The 24,824-nt window shown below is 23.1% G+C and overlaps 2 protein-coding genes across 7 annotated transcripts in view; one reads left to right on the top strand and one right to left on the bottom strand.

Annotated features, from left to right (window-relative positions):
• The window catches only part of LOC107996085 (metabotropic glutamate receptor 7-like), a 41,386-nt gene extending 26,387 nt beyond the window's left edge, over positions 1–14,999 (top strand). For 2 of the 4 annotated variants that reach the window (XM_062074025.1, XM_017053967.3), the window contains exons 3-18: positions 1,601–1,816; positions 5,288–5,419; positions 6,133–6,312; positions 6,526–6,695; positions 7,229–7,383; positions 7,500–7,748; positions 8,012–8,167; positions 8,360–8,486; positions 8,574–8,685; positions 8,752–8,975; positions 9,107–9,387; positions 9,999–10,303; positions 10,534–10,662; positions 10,758–10,905; positions 10,990–11,165; positions 11,356–14,999. In XM_062074025.1, the coding sequence (XP_061930009.1) occupies positions 1,601–1,816; positions 5,288–5,419; positions 6,133–6,312; positions 6,526–6,695; positions 7,229–7,383; positions 7,500–7,748; positions 8,012–8,167; positions 8,360–8,486; positions 8,574–8,685; positions 8,752–8,975; positions 9,107–9,387; positions 9,999–10,303; positions 10,534–10,662; positions 10,758–10,905; positions 10,990–11,165; positions 11,356–11,511 (2,916 nt within the window). In that variant the 3' untranslated portion in view covers positions 11,512–14,999. Of the gene's footprint in view, positions 1–1,600; positions 1,817–5,031; positions 5,144–5,287; positions 5,420–6,132; positions 6,313–6,525; positions 6,696–7,228; positions 7,384–7,499; positions 7,749–8,011; positions 8,168–8,359; positions 8,487–8,573; positions 8,686–8,751; positions 8,976–9,106; positions 9,388–9,998; positions 10,304–10,533; positions 10,663–10,757; positions 10,906–10,989; positions 11,166–11,355 lie in introns of those variants that run through there. The other 2 variants (XM_062074026.1, XM_028665865.2) reach the window with 2 other exon arrangements.
• On the bottom strand, positions 14,773–23,859 carry LOC107996086 (biotin--protein ligase). Of its 3 annotated transcripts, XM_062074027.1 has the most exons (17): positions 23,620–23,859; positions 23,017–23,221; positions 21,103–21,239; positions 20,850–21,020; positions 20,357–20,510; positions 20,226–20,291; positions 19,273–19,464; positions 18,856–19,135; positions 18,453–18,584; positions 17,922–18,248; positions 17,349–17,706; positions 16,483–16,665; positions 16,212–16,344; positions 15,941–16,101; positions 15,743–15,857; positions 15,447–15,660; positions 14,773–15,254 (listed from the first exon to the last, which is right to left on the bottom strand). In XM_062074027.1, exons 2-17 carry the CDS (start codon positions 23,165–23,167, stop codon positions 15,083–15,085), a joined length of 2,946 nt encoding a protein of 981 aa, XP_061930011.1. In that variant the 5' UTR covers positions 23,168–23,221; positions 23,620–23,859; the 3' UTR covers positions 14,773–15,082. The 3 variants fall into 3 exon arrangements, with proteins under 3 accessions (XP_061930011.1, XP_061930012.1, XP_061930013.1); XM_062074028.1 differs by lacking the exons at positions 20,226–20,291; positions 20,357–20,510; positions 20,850–21,020; positions 21,103–21,239 and having other exon boundaries at positions 23,620–23,850; XM_062074029.1 differs by lacking the exons at positions 20,226–20,291; positions 20,357–20,510; positions 20,850–21,020; positions 21,103–21,239 and having other exon boundaries at positions 19,273–19,455; positions 23,620–23,850.
• Positions 23,860–24,824: the final 965 nt, after the last annotated feature.

The following is a 24,824-nucleotide window of genomic DNA, read 5'->3' as shown; positions in this document are numbered from 1 at the left end:
AATATTTTATTATGGATTGAAATTTTTATATTTTCTTTCGTGTTTATATAAATTTTTCGCGAAATAATTTTTCCAACAATTTCCGGTCTTCATTACATAGTCCACTGCGTCACAAATACAATTTTTCTCATAGCATCTCGCACATGCAACTACAAAAGCTTATGAAATTATTTCTTTTTTTTTTTTCGTTTAATTTTATTTAATTCAATTATAAAATTATTTCAAAATATCTAATAGATTTTGATAGAAAATAAAGTTACTGCTTAATACTTTTATGCTATTATAAAATTATTAGATATAAATTATTATTTCGAATTATTATTTTTTGCTTTTATTTCATATAAAATGCGACCAACAATGATGAATTAAGATTCAATTAATATTCAATTCGAATTAAAATAGTAAAAGAAAATACACAAGATGAATTTTATAACCGAAAGCTACGAGGCTTCATAAATAACGAAACGAGAATGGTTTTAAATATTGTACGATTTAAAAAAATGAAACGGAAAACATTGTTCGATTTTTTTCTATTATTTGTGTATTTTAAAATTTCTAGTTTCTTATTTCGAATTTTTTAAATCGAATTTTCAACAATAAAAAAGATTCAGCAATTAAAATGCTTCATGCATTCAAATGTAATATGTGCTGAAATTTTTGTTCGTATATCGTAAATCGTAAAATCGTATTAATTTTTTTCTAGTACTTTTTTTTTAAAAGTTAACCACATCACATTGGAAAAATTTCGTTTTTTTTTATTATACCATTCGTAATTTAATAAAAAATGTATTTGCAGTAGTTTCGAAGAAAACAGTTTGTCACGTTTCATTTATCTCACCTTATATAGATACATATACTATATGGTATATATACTATATACAGAAAGTGGAACATAAGATATACTATTGTGAAAATCTTGTACAAATCTTCTCGCTCTCGAAATGTTGTTGACTCTTATGTATACTTGTAACTTGATTTAAAATCGGCAATCGGTTCTGTCGATTGGCCAAAACTGACATTGTTATTTGATTATCATTTTTATTGCGAGAATTTACAAATAAAGAGGATTGTTAATTCAAGATACACATCTTATACTTAATGTTTATCTCCGTAATAATTTATTATTGTACGAATAAGAAACCAAAGATAGAATGAGAATTATTTATGAATGAGATTCTTTTAAACTTACATGTCAATTTACATGTAAATTTTCAATATAGCGATACATGTATAATTCAAAATATTATAACAATAAGGAGCATTTTGCTTTGTATATATTTTCACATACACATGTTATGTGTATATATCATTCACAAAGTATGATCTTTTATTTTTCAAGGGTTATTTTTTAAAAGCGTAAACCTATCTTTGCAAATACTACACATTTCTGTGAACCATAAAAGTATTAATAGATTATTTGTATCATGTTTGAAGAAAAATTGATTTTAAATAAAAGCTCGTTCTTTATGAAGAAATCCTTTCAAAGTGGATTTATATATAAAAACAAGATGTAAGAAAGCACGATTATCGAACAAGCTGAGAGTCGATTATATTACACATGTATTTTATTCATGGCCGTGTATTCTTTTTATATTCAAAGGTGGCAGGTTCCATCGGTCAATCACCATGCGGTGCAGTGAAAGAAGAGAAAGGGATGCAACGTTTGGAGGCTATGTTGTACGTTTTGGACGAGATAAATTCAGACGATGATTTATTACCTAACACCACCTTGGGCGCACTTATTCTCGATTCTTGCAGTAGTGACACTTATGCGCTTGACCAGAGTATGGAATTTGTTAGATCCTATATGAATCAAGTAAGTATATTTCAATTATATTTCAGAATCTTGTTAGTTGTAAAAAAAATATATGTATATAATTTTATCGATTATTAATTTAAAGATATTTTCTTGCGATTTTTTCAAAATTTAAAATTTATATTTTGTTATAATCAGAATTATACGTTTTCTAAGATTATCTTATTTATAATATGCCTTCAAGGCTCATTCAGGTAGATTGAAATTTACCTATTTAACATCGATAGAGTTAATAGATGTAACATCGATCACTTTCAAATTTTACTTTTATTAGATTCTATTTACATTAAATTTTTACATGATTTTCATTTTAAGAATTTATTTTCAATAAAATTGATTGACAATATTAATTAAAAATATTTAATATAATAATATGATTAATAATTGTGATAAATAAGTTAATTGAAATTATATTTAAAATTAGTCTTGTTATAATTTTAACAGTGCTTATAAGATAACGATATAATAGTAAAAAGAAGAAAAGTTATTAATTTTTAATTAACTTTTTAAAGAAACAGAAGATATGGAAGAGATATCATGTTGTATTTAAAATTCTTATTCGACTAGAAATGATTCGGAAGAGCATCTGCTACCCCTGAGCTTTTATTTTATCCAGATGCGACGATAAGCACTGATGCAGACATATCCTTAGCAAAGGCCACTATTTCTTTAGTATCTGATTTGAAGTAGAAAATTTAGAATCGATATCCTATCATCTCCTTTGATTTCAGACATAATGGACGTTTGTATTGTTTATGTATATAAATCTAAACAAAAACTTTTTTTTCATCTAGTAATTTTAATATTTTAATCATTTATTTTAATTATTTATTATTAATATTAAATTTTAATTCTATTATAACTTTGCATTTTGAAATAGCAGTGGTTGAAAATTATTCCAACTTTTTGTCGAAATGTTAATAATATTGAAACTGAAATTATTTTGTAATATAAAATTATAATTATAATAACATTTCTGAGTTTGGATAAACCACGAAATTCATAGATGAATGAATCATCAACTGTTTATCAATTATTTTTGGAACTCGTGGTATTAATTTTACGTTGTACAGAGATTGTCGATAAACAAATCAACGAATAAAATCATTTAATTGTTTATTGAACGTTTCATTGTTCAATAAACTGTACCTTCGAAATGAACTATAAATTATCTACACTATTCTCTCAGTTGAAATGATAATTTAATTGATATTTAAATATTAAATTTACCATAAATAAAAGCATGAAAATTAAAATTTTATTAAATCTAAATATATTTTTTATGCAATTATACGTACATTTACTTTTTACTTATATTAGTACTTTTATAGAAACATATATAAAAAAAATTTTATCCATTCAGATTTATTGATAAAACATTATCGCTTTCTTACAATTGCAATATAAATATTTCTTGTGTTTATCGATGAAAATATCTCTAAAAGCATAAAATGTTTTCAAAAATGCATTGAATTATATACGAAGTGAAAATGTTGTTTGAGAATTATGATTATATTCCATATATAAAATGAATTTAATATGGTGAATTGTTTCGAATAATTCTATTCCAAATAAAATTAAAAGATTCCGAAAAAGTTGCAAAGAAAAATTACACGTTATTTAAAAATGCATTCCGAATAAATTTCAAATTAAAACAAAATCTTTTAAAATAAAATAAAAGTTAAAAATATTTAATCTCTATATTTTGAATGAAAAGAAAGAATATTATATAAGTATAGCAAAAGAGAGATAAAATTAAAATTTCTGTCATTAAATTACTCTTAATGCCATCAAATTCTTGAACTAGCAAAAGCTATTAAATAATACCAAAATTGGATAAATGAATGTAATCATCTTCAATACTGGATCAAAACTGGAAATTTAAGCCTAATACACGTATATGTAAAATTGTAGCATGTGTACGAATATTTTCATATATCACTGTACATATGTGTTGACATGGGAAAATTCCAATTTCTATTTGTGGGGTCACTTAAAATCAATAGTGTATGCCAGGTCAGTAAACAAGGCAGAAGAATTATGTAGAAGTACGTATTCAAGATATGTGCAATATATGAATAAGAATTTCCTTCGAATATAATAAAATCATAATCATAGATACAACGATTTCAAAATGTTTCTGTTCCATTGTAAGGGATGGAAATCAATTTCTCTCTCCATTCTTAGATATCAATATCAATATTTGTCATTTGAGAGATCAATTGTGAATGTATCGTATTAAAAATCGATTTGAAAATAATATAAGAGTGTGAATTCACTATAAATAATATTATCAGAATTATCACAATTGCTATTGATCTTCTATTATATTGCACAAAGCTCTTTGATATTCTGCAGTTGGAATACCATCCAATTACATATTGTAACAACTTGCGGTATGTTAATAAGTAGTTTACATTCTGTTCTGTTCTTGCGTGTATTACGGTGAATTAATGCGCGTTTATTAATACGTTAATTATACTATAATGGTAAAGTTTATCATGGATGAAATTTATATATCTTTTTAATTGCTCCTAACTTACAACGACTATAATTCCGTAGCTAAACTCTAACATATGTGCCCTAAAGCGTCTCTTTAAAACTCTGTATACTCTCCATACTTTGAGGTATCTCTTCTACAACTCTCCATTCTCTTTGTCTCCTAAGTTTTTAATAAATCACAACCTTCCGTTACGCTCTTAACTCGTTACTACTTCTTCGAAAGAGAAACAAAGTTATTCTGTTAGAAGTTGTGGACGGCAATTAAAAATCAAGCATTTAAAAATTTCCATTAGATTCGTCTTATATTATATATGTCATATATATTTTTTTTAAACCGACAATTGAAAATATTTTCTAATCAAAGAATCGTATAAAATTAATTTGATCTTAATAACAATAGATAAGATGATACTAAGGTAATATTGTTCACATTCTCGACCATCTGGTACCCAGGTATTAGTGAGTGCACAGCTGGTAGCCAGATTATTTGACGTATTATCCTTTGTATTAAATTACTCTTTGTGTTAAGACATATTTACTTACTCTATACGTGAATGATTCGTGTATCCTTTATATCCTCTTTTGTTTTAAAATTTGTCAAATTAGAGAATTCAAGCTCGAGATAAAAGGAGAAAAATTTTAATTTACAATTTTAACTTAACTTACTTACATTTCTTCGCTTTTCCCTGAAATTACTCTACGTGAAATTTCAGTCTTGTGACACCTGTCGCCAAGGGGATACGGGGACTGCGAGGAACAGCATGACACCTTACTATAGAACACATGCGTGTATGATCTGGCCATCTTTGTCATAAAGATCTTTTTGTACGTGATTTGTTGAAAATCCTTGAGTACAATTTTTTAATAACAAATAAACTGTTGTTGGGATATAAATGAAAACCATACTTTTTATCAATTCGGTTGGCAAGTAGAATAGATACGATTGAATTTTCTTTTATTTATTTTCAGGATATATCCGAATATAAATGTGAAAATGACAAACCACCGATGTACGTGCCCCATAAACCTGTCACAGGTGTTATAGGAGCCTCCTTCAGTGTAGTCTCCATTATGGTAGCCAATATTCTGCGATTATTCAAGGTCAGTAGGTGGAAAGCTCACTGAAACAAAAAATTAAATATTTTAAATATGACTGAAAATACTTGAAATATGAATGAAAAATATCTGGATCTTTCGTTATTTTATATATTTTAGTTTAAGCTTTCGTTTTAAAAGTTTCGTTGAAAAACTTAAATATTCGAAATCAAATGTATTGACTTTCGATATTTGTTCTTTTAATCGATTAAAATTATACGATTACATATCATGCGAAAACTATATTGTCAAACATTCGATCACATATACATGTACAGATATATTTAAGCTTAAAGGGAATGGCAAATATTAGAATAAATCACAAAAAATCTGTTTTACATTTTTCCATTCATTTTAATATTGTTCAACCTATCCGCCATCTATATCGTATGCTTCTTCCACCTACGTGATTCCGAATACATTTACATCGCATAGAATCATACATATCAAAAGATTTTAAACATCAAAGATGTGTAAAAAAAAAAAAAAAATGTTCCAATGCAAATTTAAAAATTTCAAGGATGAATTCTTGATTTATAAACTTGTGATTATTTTTAAATATTTTTTGATTTAGGCATAAATCGAATATCGCATTTCATTTATATGAAAATGTATTATTTATTTTATTTAAATTTATTTTCAAAAATAATGATAAATTAAAATTACAAAAAAAAATTAGAAGAAATAATCAAGAAAAATGATAATTAATCCCATTGCAGATACCACAAATAAGTTACGCATCAACGAGCACAGAATTGTCGGATAAGAGTCGTTTCGAATATTTTAGTAGAGTTGTACCACCAGATAATTTTCAAGCTCAAGCCATGGTGGAAATCATTCATCAACTCGGTTGGAAGTACGTTTCCACGGTTGCGGTTGAAGGTGATTATGGAGAGAAGGTAATTATACTTGTACATTTGCGTATAACGGTACTATTTTTTCTTTAATTATAATTCAATTCTATTTATAATAATAGATTAAACTCAACTATCTAATATATTATATTATAATAATATTGTAATAATACTGTAATACCACATTTTTAAACTCAAAATTTGTATTACTCCAATGTTTAAATGCAAATTAATTGTTACTCGTACATCATTTTGTAGGGAATTGCCAGTTTTATCTCATTATCAATGGAATATAGTGTCTGCGTAGCAGTTAGCGAGAAAATCTTGAGAAATGCAAAAACCGAAGATTTCGATAAAATTGTTGAACGGCTTAGTTCGAAACATAATGCCAGAGGTGTCGTTTTATTTGTCGATGAGGATAATATAAGGTAAAACTTTATTTAATTTATAAACTTTATTACTTTTAATTGTTTTTATGTATTATTTTCAATAGGTCATTAGATACTTTCTCAACTCAATATTAATTAATTAAATGTCGCGTTGAATGTCAAGGATTAATTCAAATGTTAAATATATAATATGATTATATATAATGAAGATTTAAATTATTATATAAAAGTTATCCACTTATTTTTTCTATAAAATCTGTACAAATTTTTATCTGTACCGTTTCACTAATATCTAATATTTCATATTCGTTTGTTGCTATATATATATATATTTGTTGTGGTTATTATCAATGCGGTTTTGTTTTATAGTGAGTAACCTACTGTGGTTCTTTTCTGCTTTTTGTTACTTTTTTTATATTTATTTGCTTTATTTGCAAGCTGTATGTATTGTTTGCTAGATATAATATACCGAAATATGTTATAATATTTGTTTCTAAAAAAATTTTAATTCAATTTCTCTTCTAAAAGAAAAATAAGTTTCTTCGTAAAGAAAAATAATTTATTATTTTTAGAAAACTTTTACAAGCAACAGTTAGAGCCAATCGTACAGGCCATTTTATGTGGATAGGTAGCGATTCATGGGGTGCTAAAGTATATCCAGTAAGAGATCAGGAATTCGTGGCAGAAGGTGCAATCACAATTTTGCCTTATAGAACATCTCTTCAAAGTAAGCTGATTATATATCATGTTTACAATATATTTTACTATATTTTAAAATTTTTTGTTATAGAAAAAATTTAACAAAAAGTCTTTTATATTCATATTAGAAAATATTATTTTTAGGTTTTGACGATTATTATTTAAATCTTCGACCAAGAGTTGACAATGAATGTGATGGTCAAAGTGAAAATAACGTACCACATAAAGAATTGCCCGGAAAAGTAGTGAATTGTCGAAATATTTGGTTTCGAGAATTTTGGTCTCAACATCACAAATGCAGTTTTAATGCAAACTTGTCAGCTGGTATGACGCGTTGTACTGGTACGGAAGAATTAATTGACTACGAGCAAGAAGGATTGGTGCCATTTGTCGGTAATAAATGTTTTTATTGTTTTAGATTACAAAAATTAAATTTCATTTTTTTTAAAGAATATTAAACATATAATTCAAATCAAAGGAAAGGAATTATAAAATTCAGTTTATAATATTCAAAAATTCTAAGAATAGAATTCAAGCAAAAAGTTTATATTTCGAATTTATAACATCGATGCAAATGAGCATTAATGAATAAAATATTAACGTGTGAAACTAAGTGAATAAAATAAAATTATATCATTACATTTAATTGATTTTAGTTGATGCAGTTTATGCAATGGCACATGGTGTTCATAATTTAATAGACGAAGAATGCGTGAATAATGGCAAAACTGCTCATTATTTGTGCGAAGATCTTCGTTCAGCACCGGATGGTCAACAACTTCTTCAACACATTCGAAATGTTAGCTTTATTGGTAAGCATTGTTTTTATTACTATTTTGGATTATTGAATTTATGAATAATTGTATTTCCCTCTCTGTGAATTGTTCTATATTCGTGTAAAGAAAGTTTGTTTTGTAATATTTCTTATTATTAATTAATAAACATTATAAAATTAATCAACATGATTTGTTTTTTCAAATGATTTTTATTTAAATAACATTTAGGTCGCCAGGGTACTGAAATTAAATTTAAATCTGATGGTGATGCATATGGATTTTATAATATATATCAATATCAAAGAAAAGAAGATGGCCGTTTTGATTATGTTCTTATTGGAACATGGAAAGAGGAGTAAGTAAAAATAAATCATATAATTCTTCTGAAATGTCTATTTGCTTAAATTATATTTTCATTTTTCAATTTTTTTTTTTTTTTTAGATTGACACTTGATATTAATATAACAAGATGGGCAACAGGTGCTGGAGAAAAGCATATTCCTCGAAGTTTGTGCAGTGATAATTGCCCTCTAGGTCATGTACGCAATTTTCAGGTAAATAAAAGAATTCAATTTTGAGATTTAATATAAAATTCTTTATAACATAATAAACATTTTCAGGAAGCCTGCTGTTGGAGTTGTGTGGCGTGTCGTGAAGACGCTTACGTCTTTAACGACACTTGTCGCAGTTGTGGTCCGGGATATGCTCCAGATGAAACAATGACAAGTTGCATCAAACTTACAGCAGAAGTTATTCCATGGACTAGTCCTTGGGCATTGGTACCATTAATATTCGCCTCAATTGGCATACTTAGTACTTTATTCACAACTGTAGTGTTCATTCGGTGCGTTCACAAATTTATTTAAGATGCAATAATATAACTAAGATCCAATTCCACTTTGCAGATACTTAAAATTCATTTAAATAATATAATAATATAATGAACCGATAAACGATCAATTAATTGTTTTTCAGCTTCAACCGTACTCCTGTGATTATGGCATCAGGACGTGAGTTGTGTTACGTATTGCTAGTAGGAATTTTATCGTGTTATGGTATGAGTTTTGTAATATTAAGCAAACCAACTGTATGGAATTGCACATATCTGAGAATTGGACTTGGCTTATGCTTAAGCATTTGTTATAGCGCGATATTAACTAAAACAAATCGAATATCACGCATTTTTAACCAAGGTACAAAAAGTATAAAAAGACCTTCTTACACATCACCGAAAAGCCAAGTTGTAATCGCAATCGGTGAGTTTACAATTTTCAAAGGCATGCTTGAATATTTTTACAAAATAACCAAATTTGTAAATAATTGCAAATAATAAATATACAATTACTCACAAAAGTATCCGCTGAGTCGAACTGTAAGTAGTATTATTATATCATAGTCAGACAGATAGTAGTGGTAATCAGACAATAATACTAGCACGTTCTACGAAGACGGATAAGCAATGATGATAGGCACGTTTTAGACAGATAGTAGGCACGATTTAGTCGGACAGTAAGTAGTATTGGCACGTCTTAGTCGGACAGTGATATAGAAGTATTATAATCTTCTTTATTTAATTATATATAATTTTTTAGTGCAGTGCATTTAATTTAATGTATATTAAATTAATCAAAGTTTATACTAGTACAATCTATAATCAATAATTCCAAATTGTATATTTTACTTAAACAAGTTAAACTTATAGCGTATTAAAATAGATAGATACTTCTGTGAGTAAATGTAATAAATTAATTATATTGGATTAAATAAATGCATTAATAAAGAACAAAATAAGATTTCTTCGAGAAGATATGATTTTAGCATAAATTGTCGATCTTGATATCGTATTATGTAACTCCCGTTTTTATAGGGATCACTGCAGTACAATTAATTGGTGTTATTGTTTGGTTAATCATTGAACCACCGGATACTACAGAAATCCATCCATATCCATTGTCAGCAGTACTCACGTGTCGTGTTTCCACATTTTCCCTAATGATGTCACTCGTCTACAATATGTTTTTAATACTTATGTGTACTTTATATGCGTTCAAAACACGTAAGATACCAGAGAATTTCAACGAAGCGAAATACATTGGTTTTACAATGTATTCTACATGCATTGTATGGTTAGCTTTCGTACCCATCTACTTTGGCTCAAACAATGATTATAAGGTCGGTACATATAAAATAACAAAAGACACGTATTATTTTTCCAGTTATGTGATCAATTTTTTATTTAATTAACTCTATATTAATACTTAGCTTGAATTATAAAATTTTTTGTTATCAAAATTACAATTTACAGACATTTAATTTGAAATTAGAAATAAAATATTGTTATTCTCTCATTGTCTCATTCTCATAAAGATTAAAAATAAACAAGCACGAATATGAATTTACAGGTACAAATAGCAAGCATGTGTATGTGCATTAATATTTCCGCGTCAGTAGCTCTCGGTTGTCTCTTTACACCAAAAGTATATCTAGTACTCTTTCAACCATATAAAAATGTTCGACCTGGACATACTAATGTGAGTATATACCAAATTGAACGATTCTAATAACTCTGTTCTCAATTATTTTATTTTGAGGGTTTATAGAAAAAAATTTGTCCACTATATTGTAGACGAGTGCACTTCAAAGTGGTAACCGTGGAACATACAGCATGCGATTTTCTGGCGGTCGTAGTCAAACGATGCAGAGCATGACCTCCTGTTCTCGAAGCAGTCCACCGGTATCACGTCCAAGCCAGGACGAGGTAAAACATGCCAACGGTGAGACACAAGCACTGGCGAGCCCGTCTGTCGAGGAGACCTCGGTTAGCTAGGTCTCTCTTATACACCTCCCTCCCTGTCTAGAGTATCAGGCCAGAACTCATGAGACTACCGTGGAGATATACGACGATGACGAAGAAGAACGCAAGCTCTCCACTATCCAAGAAGTGTCAGAATCAAGAGACATTTCCAGTCCTTCGATGTTCGCTGAAAATTGCCGAAATCGAAGTCGGAAATCGATTTCCAGCGATTCTGATCAGGTGATGGATGTTTCATTAAATAATTATAAACGTAAAACTAAAAAAAGTTTTAAGAACTCAGTAAGAACCGTGGACATATTTATTTGGAATTATTATTATTAATATTGGCTGAATAAATATTTTCTTGCTTAGATTTTATACACAAGGAGTAAATTTTTCTAATTTATATTTTTATACATTTTTTCTTGAGTCGGGCGATCCAGTACGTAAAAATCGCATGGGAACAATCAGTTGCATCTCCGACAAAGTGGTGTGTTATAAGACAGAAGCAAACATTTTTCCCAGCGAAGATCAAACATTCCACGTCTACAGCGATTCACCGACTTTTTCCGATTTTTCATCATAAATCACGACATTTAATGTCAAGGTAACGAAAAAAAACTGTCATTTTTAATACGTGAAAATTATTTAACAGTGCCAAGACGTCTTTTTAGCCTCGCATTTGTTCTTACAAAGACAAATTTAGATATACAAATGTGTATATGCAAATGTGAAATTAATGATCAAAATATTTAAAAATCAAATATTTATCTTTTATATAGAAAAGATTTATTTTTAATTTATTTAATATTATTATAATATTATTTTTGATTTTCTTCTTGACTTTTGTCAATAATTTATTTATTTATTTATTTAAGTTTTAAACTAACACTAGTATTATTAATATTAATATTTTTAATATTAGTGCTTTATATAGTATTTATATAAAGTAAAAGAATATAATTAATGTTACGTTGCTTCAGTAAACAAAGATAATAATATTAATTAATTAGTTCCTTATATTCTTATATTAATTAATTAGTTCCTTATATTATATAGTATTTCTTAGAAATGAATATTGCAATATTTCGTATTATAATATTCAATCAAAATTTATGACACATGTACAAAAATATTTATACTTGTTTTATATTAAATACTACATAATATTAATTTACTTTATAAAAAAAGAACGTTTTAATTAAAATTTTGATAGAATAATAATATAATAGACATTGTACACATTTATTTATAAATTATTTTACGAAAATATTAAATATTTTATTGATAAAATTTATAATTATATTCTTTGATATATAAAAATATAAATTATAAATATCTTTATTAAAGTTATAGAAATATTTTATTTTATTAGTTTTTGATACAGATTACTCTAGAAGTACGCAATAAATAAATTAAATTTTTTTTTAAAACTTATTAGAATCTTTTATACAGAATATTTAAAAAATCAAATAACTATTATATTATAACTATTATACTATATATTGATTGGATAAATGGTTCATAAACATTTGTAAATCTCTTGAATTATTAGACATATAAGATACACAAATGCAGATATTTACAAAAGTAAATTTCGCTTGAAGTCGTTCGTAAGCATTTGTCGTTAAACTATGAAAAACAATAATCTCTCATCTGCTATGAATGCACAAAGTGTAAAATGTGTTAAATGCACGAAGTGTATTTAAAGTACCGATATTTTTAAAAACATTTAAATACAATAATTATTGTATACTTCTAGTTAATCTGTATAAAGAAATCGTATTATCAAATAATTTCATTATTACTTTCATTTTATTACTTCTTATTTCATTACAATTTTAATTCAAATTTTTTTTTGTCTATTTTAATTTATTATAAATAATAATTATATTTAAATAAAAATAATATTTTACAATTATGCGAAATAAAATATTCATTCAAATTACTAATAAAAAATAAAATAAAAATAAAGATTTTCACTTCAGACTGCAAATAATTATTAAATATTGTTAGTATTATATAATCTCAGGTAATTTCTTATTGTTTCGTTTTTTTTATTTATTTTTTAAATTATTATATTTATATTTTATAATTTATTTTATATATTTTATATATTTTATATAAAATATTTATTTTGTTTATATATTTTTATATATTATAAAAAATCTTTTTAAATTATTAATCAAATATTCTACATTTAATGGAAAAATAAAATTTTTCCATGGTATTATACCAAAGTTAATAGATAAATATTACAATAGTTAGTACAATAAAATAATATTGGAAATAAAATGTCCAATATAGTAAATAAATGTGTACTTTTACAAATATATATAACTGCCGACTACTAAACAGTCAAAATAGTTATAAAAAACAAAATTAGATGTAGGTCGTGTGCGTGTGTAAATGTGTATGGATATTTGTCTAAACATGTGCCAACGCTGAGAGAAGTTACATAAATAAATAAAATATTGTATTATAAAATGATTTCGAATGAAGACAAGTTTGAAATAAGACGCCATATTCACATTCAAATATTTATATTAAATGTATTAAATTGTTAATGTTAATTATATAGATATTTATTTATCATATATTATTATATATTGTACAAAAATTAGAAATATATTATTTTATGTACTATCAATTTTTTAGAAAATTGTTTGACAATTAAGCCATGCATTAAGAGTTTAAAAAAGTTTAAAAAAGTTTAAAAAGTTTAATGATATCGCGAGTATAATAAATTAATTTCTAAAGAAATAATTAATTATACTCGCTACTATATCTTGAAAATATTTATATACAATGTGCTTATTGTTAAAACATCTCTGAAAATCATATAAAAATCAAAATGATTAAACATTTTTGGTTGATTTAAATTATTATTTTTATTTATTGATAATTATAATAAAGTAAAAAACAATGTAACAGGTTTATATTTTAAAATATTAAAAATATTTTATGTAATATTGCTTTATTATTTAATAAATTGATAAATAGATAAATAGATAAATTATTTAATATGAGTATTTAATTTAATTCAGATTAATTTTCTAATAAAATGGAATAGAATAAAAAAATAATGAACAACCAAAGATGTTTAATTTTTATTTATCGATTAAATGAAAAATTTGGATTGTCACAGAAGCATAGACAACGAAAATTCTAGAGCCAATACAAAAATGTTTCGACGAAAGTTCGAGATAGTTTAATAAGCTACAAACAACAATTATAAGACTTAAGAATTATGCAATTCTAATGATTATGAAAATCAAAGATTATCCTAAGCCTTTTTAAGGTTCATCAATAGAGGAAGAATTTATCCAACTTCTCAATGTGCTTTGGAATTTATTACAATTGTTATAGATATAAATAAATGTATTATATAATTAGATAACTCAAATTCGAGTACACCTGATTAGTCTCTTCTAATAATGAATGCAATGGTGACCTGATAGGTAGTTTCATACAAAAAACAAAGGTCAATTTATTCGTACTTTACGTTTTAGATACAATAATATCCATGCGTATATGATCCACGATACTAAAATGATATTAACATGTTATATAGTTTTAAGAAAAATTCGAATATCTATAAATACAATTTATTGTATGTTTATATGTTTAGAGTGAATATGTATAAATATATGAAACGACATACAAGAAAATAACGAATATAAATTAATAAGTGAAATAGTGAGCTGTTGATTATAAGATTTCTCATTTTTCAAATACAATTTTATATTCTGGTGTCAACCATGGAATTAAATTATAATTATACATTTGTAACATAAAAACCTCAAACTTCATGATCAATCAATAAATAATAATACAAAAAAAATGATTTATTTTATTTAACAATATTTTTATTATATTTTTTTTTAACATTAAATATTACATCAAATCGAATAACAAGATATAGATCAAGATACAATAGCTTATATTTTATTTGCTGTGTAGCGAATAATAAATAATTAACTATAACTAAATATAAAATAATTAATTTTTGATTAAGATTCATTTTACAATAATCTAAAATATATATACATGATGTATAAAAATAAAAAAGAACAACAGTGTACAATTAACTATTAAAACGTATTTAAGAGATTCTTTATTCTATTTGAATTTATTTATTTTATTTATTTCTGAAGTTATTTCGGAGCTATAAGACCTTTCAAGCAATCGAAAGTATTACCGTCTGGATGTACAGTAAATATCGCTCCATCTTCTCCTCGAACACGTAAATATCCATAATCATCTATACCTAATATCCTAACATTTTGTGACACTCCCGTTATTGATAATACCGTTACATCCGCATCGCTATAAAAAATTGAAATAAATTTTAATATTTGAATAATAAATGATATTTTTAACATTTTAAAGAGATTCGTGTTAAAAAATATCAAATTATATCACAAAATTATTTAATTATCAAATTATATTATCATTCGCAATATAATATATTAAAAATATAATTTTTAACATTTTAAATAATTTAGAAATAAAACTTACGTGTGCATCCAATAAGTATAATATGCATCCAGAAAAACATCTATATCACCACTTTGTACGATATTTAACCATCTTTCAATTTCGTTAAATACAATAGCAAAGTACTGTTCATACGATATCATTTTTAATTTTTTATTATACATTTCATTAAATGCACAAACTATGTCATTAATGCAACATGTAGGTTCTTTATTAAATAAATTTATTCCAACTCCTAAAAAAGATTGATTATAATTATATGCATCCAGTATATAATTTTATAAAAGATTTTATAAAATAATGTGTAATATACTTACCAACATTACAAATATTAATATCTGAAATAACATGTGTCTCTATAATCATTCCTCCTATTTTTATATTATTACCAGCATAAATATCATTAGGCCATTTTAATCTTAGATCGATATCCTGTAAATAAAATTTAAAATATTAAAATTATTTTGTAAATAATTAATTCAAATACATATTTATATTGTTATTTTAAATAGTACTTCATATCCTGGTAAAGACTTAAATGCAGAAATAATTGCAACAGAAATTAAATGTTGTAAAATTGAAATTCGTCTTCCAAGTATTGTATTAGTAGGCACATGAAGTTGCAAGCTAAATAGGGCAGAACCTTTTGGACTAAGCCAAATATTTTTGCTTCTTCCTTAAAATTAATATAAAATGTCTTTATTACAATTACATGATAATAAAATGTTATCAACATAAAATAATTGAAAACTAATATATTTATGAGATGCCATATATAATACATACCTCGTCCTTGAGTTTGCTGACGAACAATAACTGCTAAACCATGTCCTAATTTATAACTGTTAAATACATCCATTGAAGATGTCATTACTTCTGCATATATTACTAAACGTCCTAATTCTTTTGAAGTTAAATTCTATAATAATCAAAAAATTTTATAATATAAATATATAAATATGATTATTGAAAAAATCAATAAAATAATAATTAAAAAATAAAAAAATACATTAAAAAATAATTTTTCTATCTTTTAATTATATATAAAAAAAAATACCTCAAAATATTCTACAGTAGAGAAATTGTCAGGACACTGATGTACCATAATGGGAAGAAACGAAGAAGAAGCTGGTTTTGGAATTGTACTACTCCTACAAAACTGGATTTCCAACTTAGGCATTTTTAAAGTATCGTTTGTTTTCATTATATCCTTTAATTTTTCCAACATTTCTAGTTTTAACTATAAAACACAAAAAATTATATTTAATTATTTACTCTTACTTTTATTTTTAATTACAAATTTTATAATATAAATTTATGTTATATATGTAAATTGTCTATTTGACATTATAATTTTTAATAACTTTTATAACTATTTACATATGTAATAATAATATAAATATATGTGTCTATTTTATACAATATATATGTATATATATATATATATATATTAGTATTAATAAAAATTAATAAATATAACATAATAATAAAAAAAAGCATTAATTCAAAAGCAAGCAATATTATGAATCAATAAAGATAGTATATTTAGATTTATTTTTTAGCAGCAATTACAAAGAGGAGCATAATTCATTGTTAATTAATATATATAAAAGCATTATCAAAATTAATTATCAATCACAACTAAATTGTAACCTTGAAATTTTATATTATTTCCTTTAATAAGGAATGTTGAAAGACATCATTTATAAAAGAACACTAATAAAAACTTCAACGATGGTTGATTCAATAAATTCTTTCCCTTATCTCTTTTAATATCAAAGATATTAAGCATAATAATTCTTATTCGTCTATTCTGTATAAAGTTTATGTGGAAAAAATTACCTACATATAAAACATCATTACATTATAATTAATAATTTATTTGACATAAATTTTTTTCAGAAATGATTCATACTTTCATACCTCGTGTCGTCCCAAAAAGAAAGCTGATTTGTAAATTACAGATGCAGTAATTTGTAAAGTACTTCGAAATTCAATTCCCAGATGTACTTTTAACAGATCATTGAATATTTCTAATCTAGTTACATTACTTTCCTTCAACGCATTAAATTTACTTTCCTCAAATTCATATTGCATTGGATCCACTTCTAAATGTATTTGGGAAAATACAACTTTTCCACCACTTTCCGGAAGGGTTGCAAGTAAAATACTTGGAGTGTGCCAAGTTTCTTCTGTTCCAAGTACTTTAAGATCAAATGAATGCAAATTTCCTTTTTTATCTTTCACATCTATCGATTCTGGAGGAGACACACTAGACATTCTGAAAAAATACTTTTAAAACATCTCGAACCATATAATATTGTTATATATTTTTACGCTATTTTCTAGTTATATATATTACGAAAATTCAATCAAAATTTTGCACGAATTTTCTTTTTTTTTTTTTTTGTATATTTAAATTTAGTTCAATATATGAGAAAATAATATTTAAATTTAATTTACATTTTGATATAAATAGAAGAAAGAAAATCTTACTTTACATCTTCATGATCCTGGGAGAATCTCGTCCTTACAGGAGATGCTTGATAACAAAAGATATGATGCATCATGCGTATATGCTTCCATTTCCCATAAGAAAAGTGAACAAGTTCATTTTCTCGCACTTCTGCCGTTTTAAACGATGGAAGTAAAATATGAATTACATCGGAGCATAAAGCAAGAAGTTTGCCACCATGAAGAATATACTCCACAATTTGGCTTCCAATTTCATTACCGACATTACCACAAACAACGACTAAAGCTGCATTTTCTATCCAAGCATCATTACGAGCTTCTTCTGGAGATAATGCATAAATGGTATATCTATTGATAAAAGATCATTTTTTAATCTGATTCATTAGAATTTAATCATTGAAACAATATTACTACAATATTAAATATTTTATAAATATCAATATAAAATAATACGAAATCAAGCAAACAATTTTTAATCAAATCATTATCATATTTAAATAATATGTAAAATGTTTAAAAATATTTAAAGCTAATATAAATAAATTATCGTACTTATCCATGCCAAGAGATTCTTCTAATACGCCTTTTACATTATTACGCGCAATCAAACTATCGGCATATATTAAAACATTTGGTTTTACATTTTTATTTGATAATTTCGTTGTTATTTCCGCCATAGAATTTCTATAAAATAATATATAAATACTTATTAATTAATATATAAATACTTATTAATTTTAGATTAATTAAATATAACAAATATAACAAATATAATAATATACATGTTTATATGTATATTATTGTAAAAAAATTAGAACATATCGCATCATCAACTTTTTAAATTTCTATCCATGATTTCAACTTATGTTTCCTCTACTATTATCACTATATTATTAAGTTTCTATTCGGTTATTTTTAGCTCATAAAATATATATGGTATATAATTGATATTTACTTAAAAGGACTAGTTGATACCATTATTTTGCTATCCTTAGCATCATGAAAAGGTTTACTTGTACTTTTTATATCACTACAAGATACTTGTCTGTATCTTATAGCTTTAGACTCATCTTCTAAATTATCAAGCACATCAAGTGATTTACTAGTAGAATGTGGAACACCTTGAAATTCAATATCTTCTGTAATTTTTTGTATTTCATCTTCTGATAATTGAATCTCGTATTGAGGAATATTTATTGAAACTGGTGTAGAAACTTCGCTTTTACTTTCAATTTCTAAAACATAAATTTGTTTTTCTTAAATAAAAAAATATATATATAATATGAATATACACGATATTCTATTAAAAAAATATTTATTTACAAAATTTTAATAATTTAATAATTATAATAAATATATTTTTTTTTTATACCTAGCGTCTCATTTGATTCTACCCGTTTTACAAGTTCAATTTCTGCATCTAAGATATTTTCTGGATATACTATTAAACCTGGAAATTCCTTAACTTCGAGTGATTTACATTTTTCGGATGCAATTCTGGCAGTGTTGCTTAATGATTTTAATTTTTCCGTGTGCATTTCCCATTCGATTTTATCTATAAATTCTTACAAAAATATATATAAAATTCACTTTACGCTTTTCAATTTTCTTTTTTTATTAGATATTAGATTTTTATTAGATATATATACAATGTAAAAAATACAATATGAAATATATATATATAATATTAATCATGATTGCTTTTTACAAATTTTTGCAAAAAATTGCAAAAACTTGATTTTTTCAAAAATATTACATAAAAATATATAAAGATATATAAAAATAATAATTTCAATTAATATGAAATTAATTATACCAATTATAATTAATTATAATCATTAGTGAAATTGATTTAGAATTGCGATTAATATAAAAATCAATACATATGTAAGAATGATAACCGAAATACAAATTTCAGTTTTTGTAAGCTTTTAAGTAAAAAATAATCGAATTTTTACTTGTAATTTATTGTTTGTAATTATTGTTTATTTATATTAAGAATATATTAATTAATTATTAAAATTAATTAAATATAAATAATTAAAATTAATTATTTATATTAAGAATAAAAATTCTTCTTAATTATTTCAATCAGAACTTTTATATATTAATTATTAATATTTAAAATTCTTCTTATTATTAATATTTAAAATTCTATTCACTATATCTTATTCATAAAACAATTTCCATTTCAATTATTACATAAAACAAAACATCAGTACTTAACATTTTAAAACTTTCGTTAAAATAAAATGATAAAAAATTTAAAATATAGATTTCGAGATTAGATAAAATCTTTTCGAAACAGATTAGATAAAATCTTACTTTTAGTTGGAGTTGAATTGAAGATATCACTATTGTAAAGACAAGGCTTTCCTGATATCAGGACAGCTGGAAGAATATAAAACTATTTTCATCCGAATATTTTGATAAACAGAATTGAAATCTATACATACTTTCTATTCGTTTCAATAATAAGCCATTATTAACATAACATTGACCTTCCATTGCTGCAATAAAAAATTTTGCAACCATATCTAAATCAGATTCTATAATTAAATCAATATTTTTATTTGCCGTCCACGTAATAATTAAACCATAATCCTCAACCTAAAAGACACAAGAATATTATTATATAATAAATATTTTGTTATTTTAATATTTTATTTTGCAGAATTAATTGTGAATTTTTAAGATAATATTTTATATTCACTTTTAATAATTTACTTTAAACTAATTTATTGAGAAATATTTTTATAGAAATATTATAATATTAAATTATAATATTAAAAAAATGTAATATTCTTTATCTAATAATAATAAAATGAGTAAATTAATACAATATTGAAGATAATAAAGACTTATTTTTTAAATTTTTATAAATATATATAACAAAATTTTTTGTAATAAATAAATTATGTTAAGTATAGCAATGAATAGATATGATACCTTTGTAGCATGTGTTACAGCAAGAGGATTATAGCTTTCAAGATCAGCTTCAACAAGTATATAAAGTTTGTACTCTGATTGTAATAAATTTCCATTACGGTTATTTATATGTAAAGGAAAAAATGTCTTGCCATACTGATACGTTAACCAACTTGAGATGTCAACTTTTTGCTAATAAAAATAGCAATTAACTAAATGATTAATTATATTTAAACTCCAAGAATTTATTTGTATTATAATGTTTGATGCATACTTGAGGAAATATAGTGCATAATCTCATATCACCATAATACCATAATAATTCTTCTAATCTAGCATCAGTTTTATTCACACATAAACAAGAAGTCATAAATTCGTCATTTTCATAATCATTCATAGTAGATTTTGATTCTTAAAATAAATACAATACATTAAGTATAAAAATCTTTTAGTATGTTGTTCAAATTATATGCATATATATGTATTATTAATTAATTTAATAAGTGCTCAAATTGTTAAAATAATATATAATTATAAAATAAATGTTTCATTTTAAAATTTATATTATAAAATAAATATTATTAAAAAAATAAAATATAACAAAAAAATAGATAACTAATAGTTTTGTTAAACTTATTATGTATATTAGTTTTTTAACATACGTAATTATTAATATTTTAATATTACATATACAAAAATAACATTTGAATACAAATAAAATACAAAGGGGTAAATATATATGTATGTACAATATAAATATTATTAGAATAATATAACAAAATTTTATTGGTTTTGAACAATATATTAACTATATTAGCTATATTATAATAATAATATAATTACATATGTGTATATAATATTAAGTACATAATAAACTTATAAAATCAATAAAAAGAAATAAATGATATTCATACATAAATTTTATTTCATGTATATACATGTATATAAATACAATATCAAACTACCATTTATATAATTAAAAAAATGAAAATAACACATAATTACTACTATAATTACTACTATAACAAAATAAATAGTGTATATATAAAGGTTCTGATTTGTTTAAATTATGTAAAAATAAATAAATAAAATAATAGAAACAACATTTTAAAAAAATATAAATTGTATTAATAAAACCATAATAAATATTATTTGTGTGTATAAAACTTACAAAAAATAATTATATATAATTATAATTATATGTAATTTAAAAACTAATATCTTAATAATATTAATATTTCAGACTAACTTATTAATAAAATTTTTGTAGTTTTTACTTGTTTTTAAAAAAATTACAAATAATTATTAATAGATTTTGTTTTATATATATTTATAATAAAAAAATATAATTAATATTTCATAAATATATATATAATTTAAAAAATAATATATTTTAAAAAATACTTGTATAAACTTGCATAAAATTTTATTTTTAAACAATTAAGAAGTAAGAAAGTACAATTAAGTACAATTTAAAGTAATATTTAATGTAGTATTTTATGTATCTGTTATATTAAACAAATTTGTTTGATCTTTTTATATTTTTTGCAATCTTTTTATATAATTCGAATTTATTGCAAATATTCAATTTTAAAACTATTATTATATTTTACAATTATACCATATATACCATGAAATTATACCATGAAACGCATGTTTAATTTATATAAATATGCAAAAAATTTTTTATAATATAATGCATAAAAACAAATATATAAGTAATAAAGATTATAAAAATATATAAGTATATATGTAAAATTATATAATTTGATAGTCATAAATAAAAATAATATATATATGTAGAAAAAAATATAATATTAATTATTATAATATAATATAAATCATTAAAAATGATATATTTAAAGAATTTTATAATTTTAACAATTATTAAAAATAATATAATAGATTAAATAACAGATAACAAACAAAAATTTCATATATAATGAATTAAATCAAATTTATAATATTTATACTATTTTGATATTTTAATATATCAAATTTTTTAAGTAGAAATTTACTTATAAAATTATATTACAATATCTTTAGAAATTATTAAATTATCTAACTTATTTATATCTTATATGAATACATAATTTTTAAACTATATTAAAATTGAATAATTTATACGAAATTTATTATTATAATATAAAAATATAAAAAATATAAAAAATAAATATTAATACATTACCTTTATATGAACCTAGTGTTTTGTTATAAAACATTATTGATGGATAAGTATTTGTGTTTCCTTGGAATAAACTGCTTAAATGAGTTTTTAAGAATAAAATTCTTCTTGACTGAATTGATGTTGCTATCATATAAAAAAGTGTCAAAATCATTTTGATGAAATTGATAAAATTTTAATAATTATACAATCACTTGACCATAAATTTCTGAAATAAATTATGTATTTTTTTATATTTATTTCAATAATTTATAAATTATAATTAAATCATTTTGATAAATTAAAATAAAAATAAATAATGATATAAATTATTAAATAAATTAAAATTTATTTATTTACATATTTTGTAAATTAAACAAGTGGTTTAAAAGTCATTTAAATCAAATATGTGAATCAACGACATATATAAATATACTTATAAAATTTGAGAATAATAACTAATAAAATAATTTTTTAAATAAATATTATAATTTGCAAATCATTATAATCAATGAATTTTTATAAATACGATTTTAAATTATAAAAAAATTATTAAAATAAAAATTGTTAAAATAACAAATATCTATCAAAATTTTTTTTTATAAAAAGAATTTATAAATTACATACCTATTTTCAATACTTTATCTATGAAGTAATTAACAAAATTATAGACAAATAACTTTGAATGTTGTTTCACATCCATAAATTACTGCTAAAAGAATATTATGCAAGGTACATTAGCTTATTGACGCTTATGTAGAATATAGTTCAACTGTATGATTATCAGATGGCGCCAAAAAAATTAAAAACTAAAATTGGAGAAAAGAAATAAATTAAAAATCAGTTTTTATATTTGCAAAACTCAAATCTAACAAATTTTCTATCATAAAAATATTTCTAAAATTACAAATTTTAATAAATTAATGTAAAAAACTATTATTAAATTTAATAAATCATAATGTTTTACAAATTATTATATCATATTAATATGCTATAAAATTATTGAATTATTAATAAAATATTAAAAATTATAATTTTTAAATATTTTCAAAATTGGTAGTAGTCTTTATTTCATCTATGATTAGCCAAGAGTATGTATAGAGAAGAAAAATAAAAAAGTAAAATTGATGAATCTCTAGAATGCTGTAAACCAATATATAAATAAGGAGAATAGAGGAGAAATAGAATAGAGGAGAAATAGAATAGAATACGATATGAATTAATGGCAAAGATATCTCCCTGTAAATAAGATAAAGTAGAGTAGCATCGATTCTCAATTTCTAATCTATTTTATTCTGCTTTTGAATTGATATCTTTGGCGAAAGATGGCACTAACAGTTAATTTTTATTCTATCTTTATCTTTTTCTATATTATTTCTTTCTATTTATTGTCCTTATCTATATTTATAATATGCATCATCTAAAGTTAGCTACATTTCCAGTCACATTCTATTTCAGTCTCACTATTTCAGCTTCATCTAATATAAATTCAAATTGCTTATAATTTAATAAATAAATTTTAAATATTTTTATTATTTTATATATATATATATATATATATATATATTTTCGATTGAATCAAAACTTTATACATATGATTTAATATATCATTATAATTTTATATAATTGAATGTACAATTCTAATTTTGAATAAATAAATATATATATTACAATATATACAATATTAAAAAAATGTTTCTTATAATTGTTATAAATGAATTTATTCATTTATTGTTAAAACTTATTGTTAAATTTTAATTTAAAAATTATCAATTTTAACTTATTTTGGCTTTTCATTACATGTTTAAAAACTTTTAGAACTTTATTTCATA

This window comes from Apis cerana, linkage group LG4 (assembly GCF_029169275.1).
Source record: "Apis cerana isolate GH-2021 linkage group LG4, AcerK_1.0, whole genome shotgun sequence".
Classification (NCBI taxonomy): domain Eukaryota; kingdom Metazoa; phylum Arthropoda; class Insecta; order Hymenoptera; family Apidae; genus Apis; species Apis cerana.
Note: the sequence above shows the minus strand (reverse complement) of the source record. Positions and strands in the feature narration are given on the sequence as shown.

Coding starts and splice junctions, on each gene's coding strand:
- LOC107996086 (XM_062074027.1), bottom strand. CDS start 23,167: ATGATTTTGACACTTTTTTATATGATAGCAACATCAATTCAGTCAAGA. Junction 16,666..17,348: donor TCTTTTTGGGACGACACGAG/GTATGAAAGTAT, acceptor TGTGTTTTATAG/TTAAAACTAGAAATGTTGGA. Junction 15,661..15,742: donor TATTAATATTTGTAATGTTG/GTAAGTATATTA, acceptor AATCTTTTTTAG/GAGTTGGAATAAATTTATTT.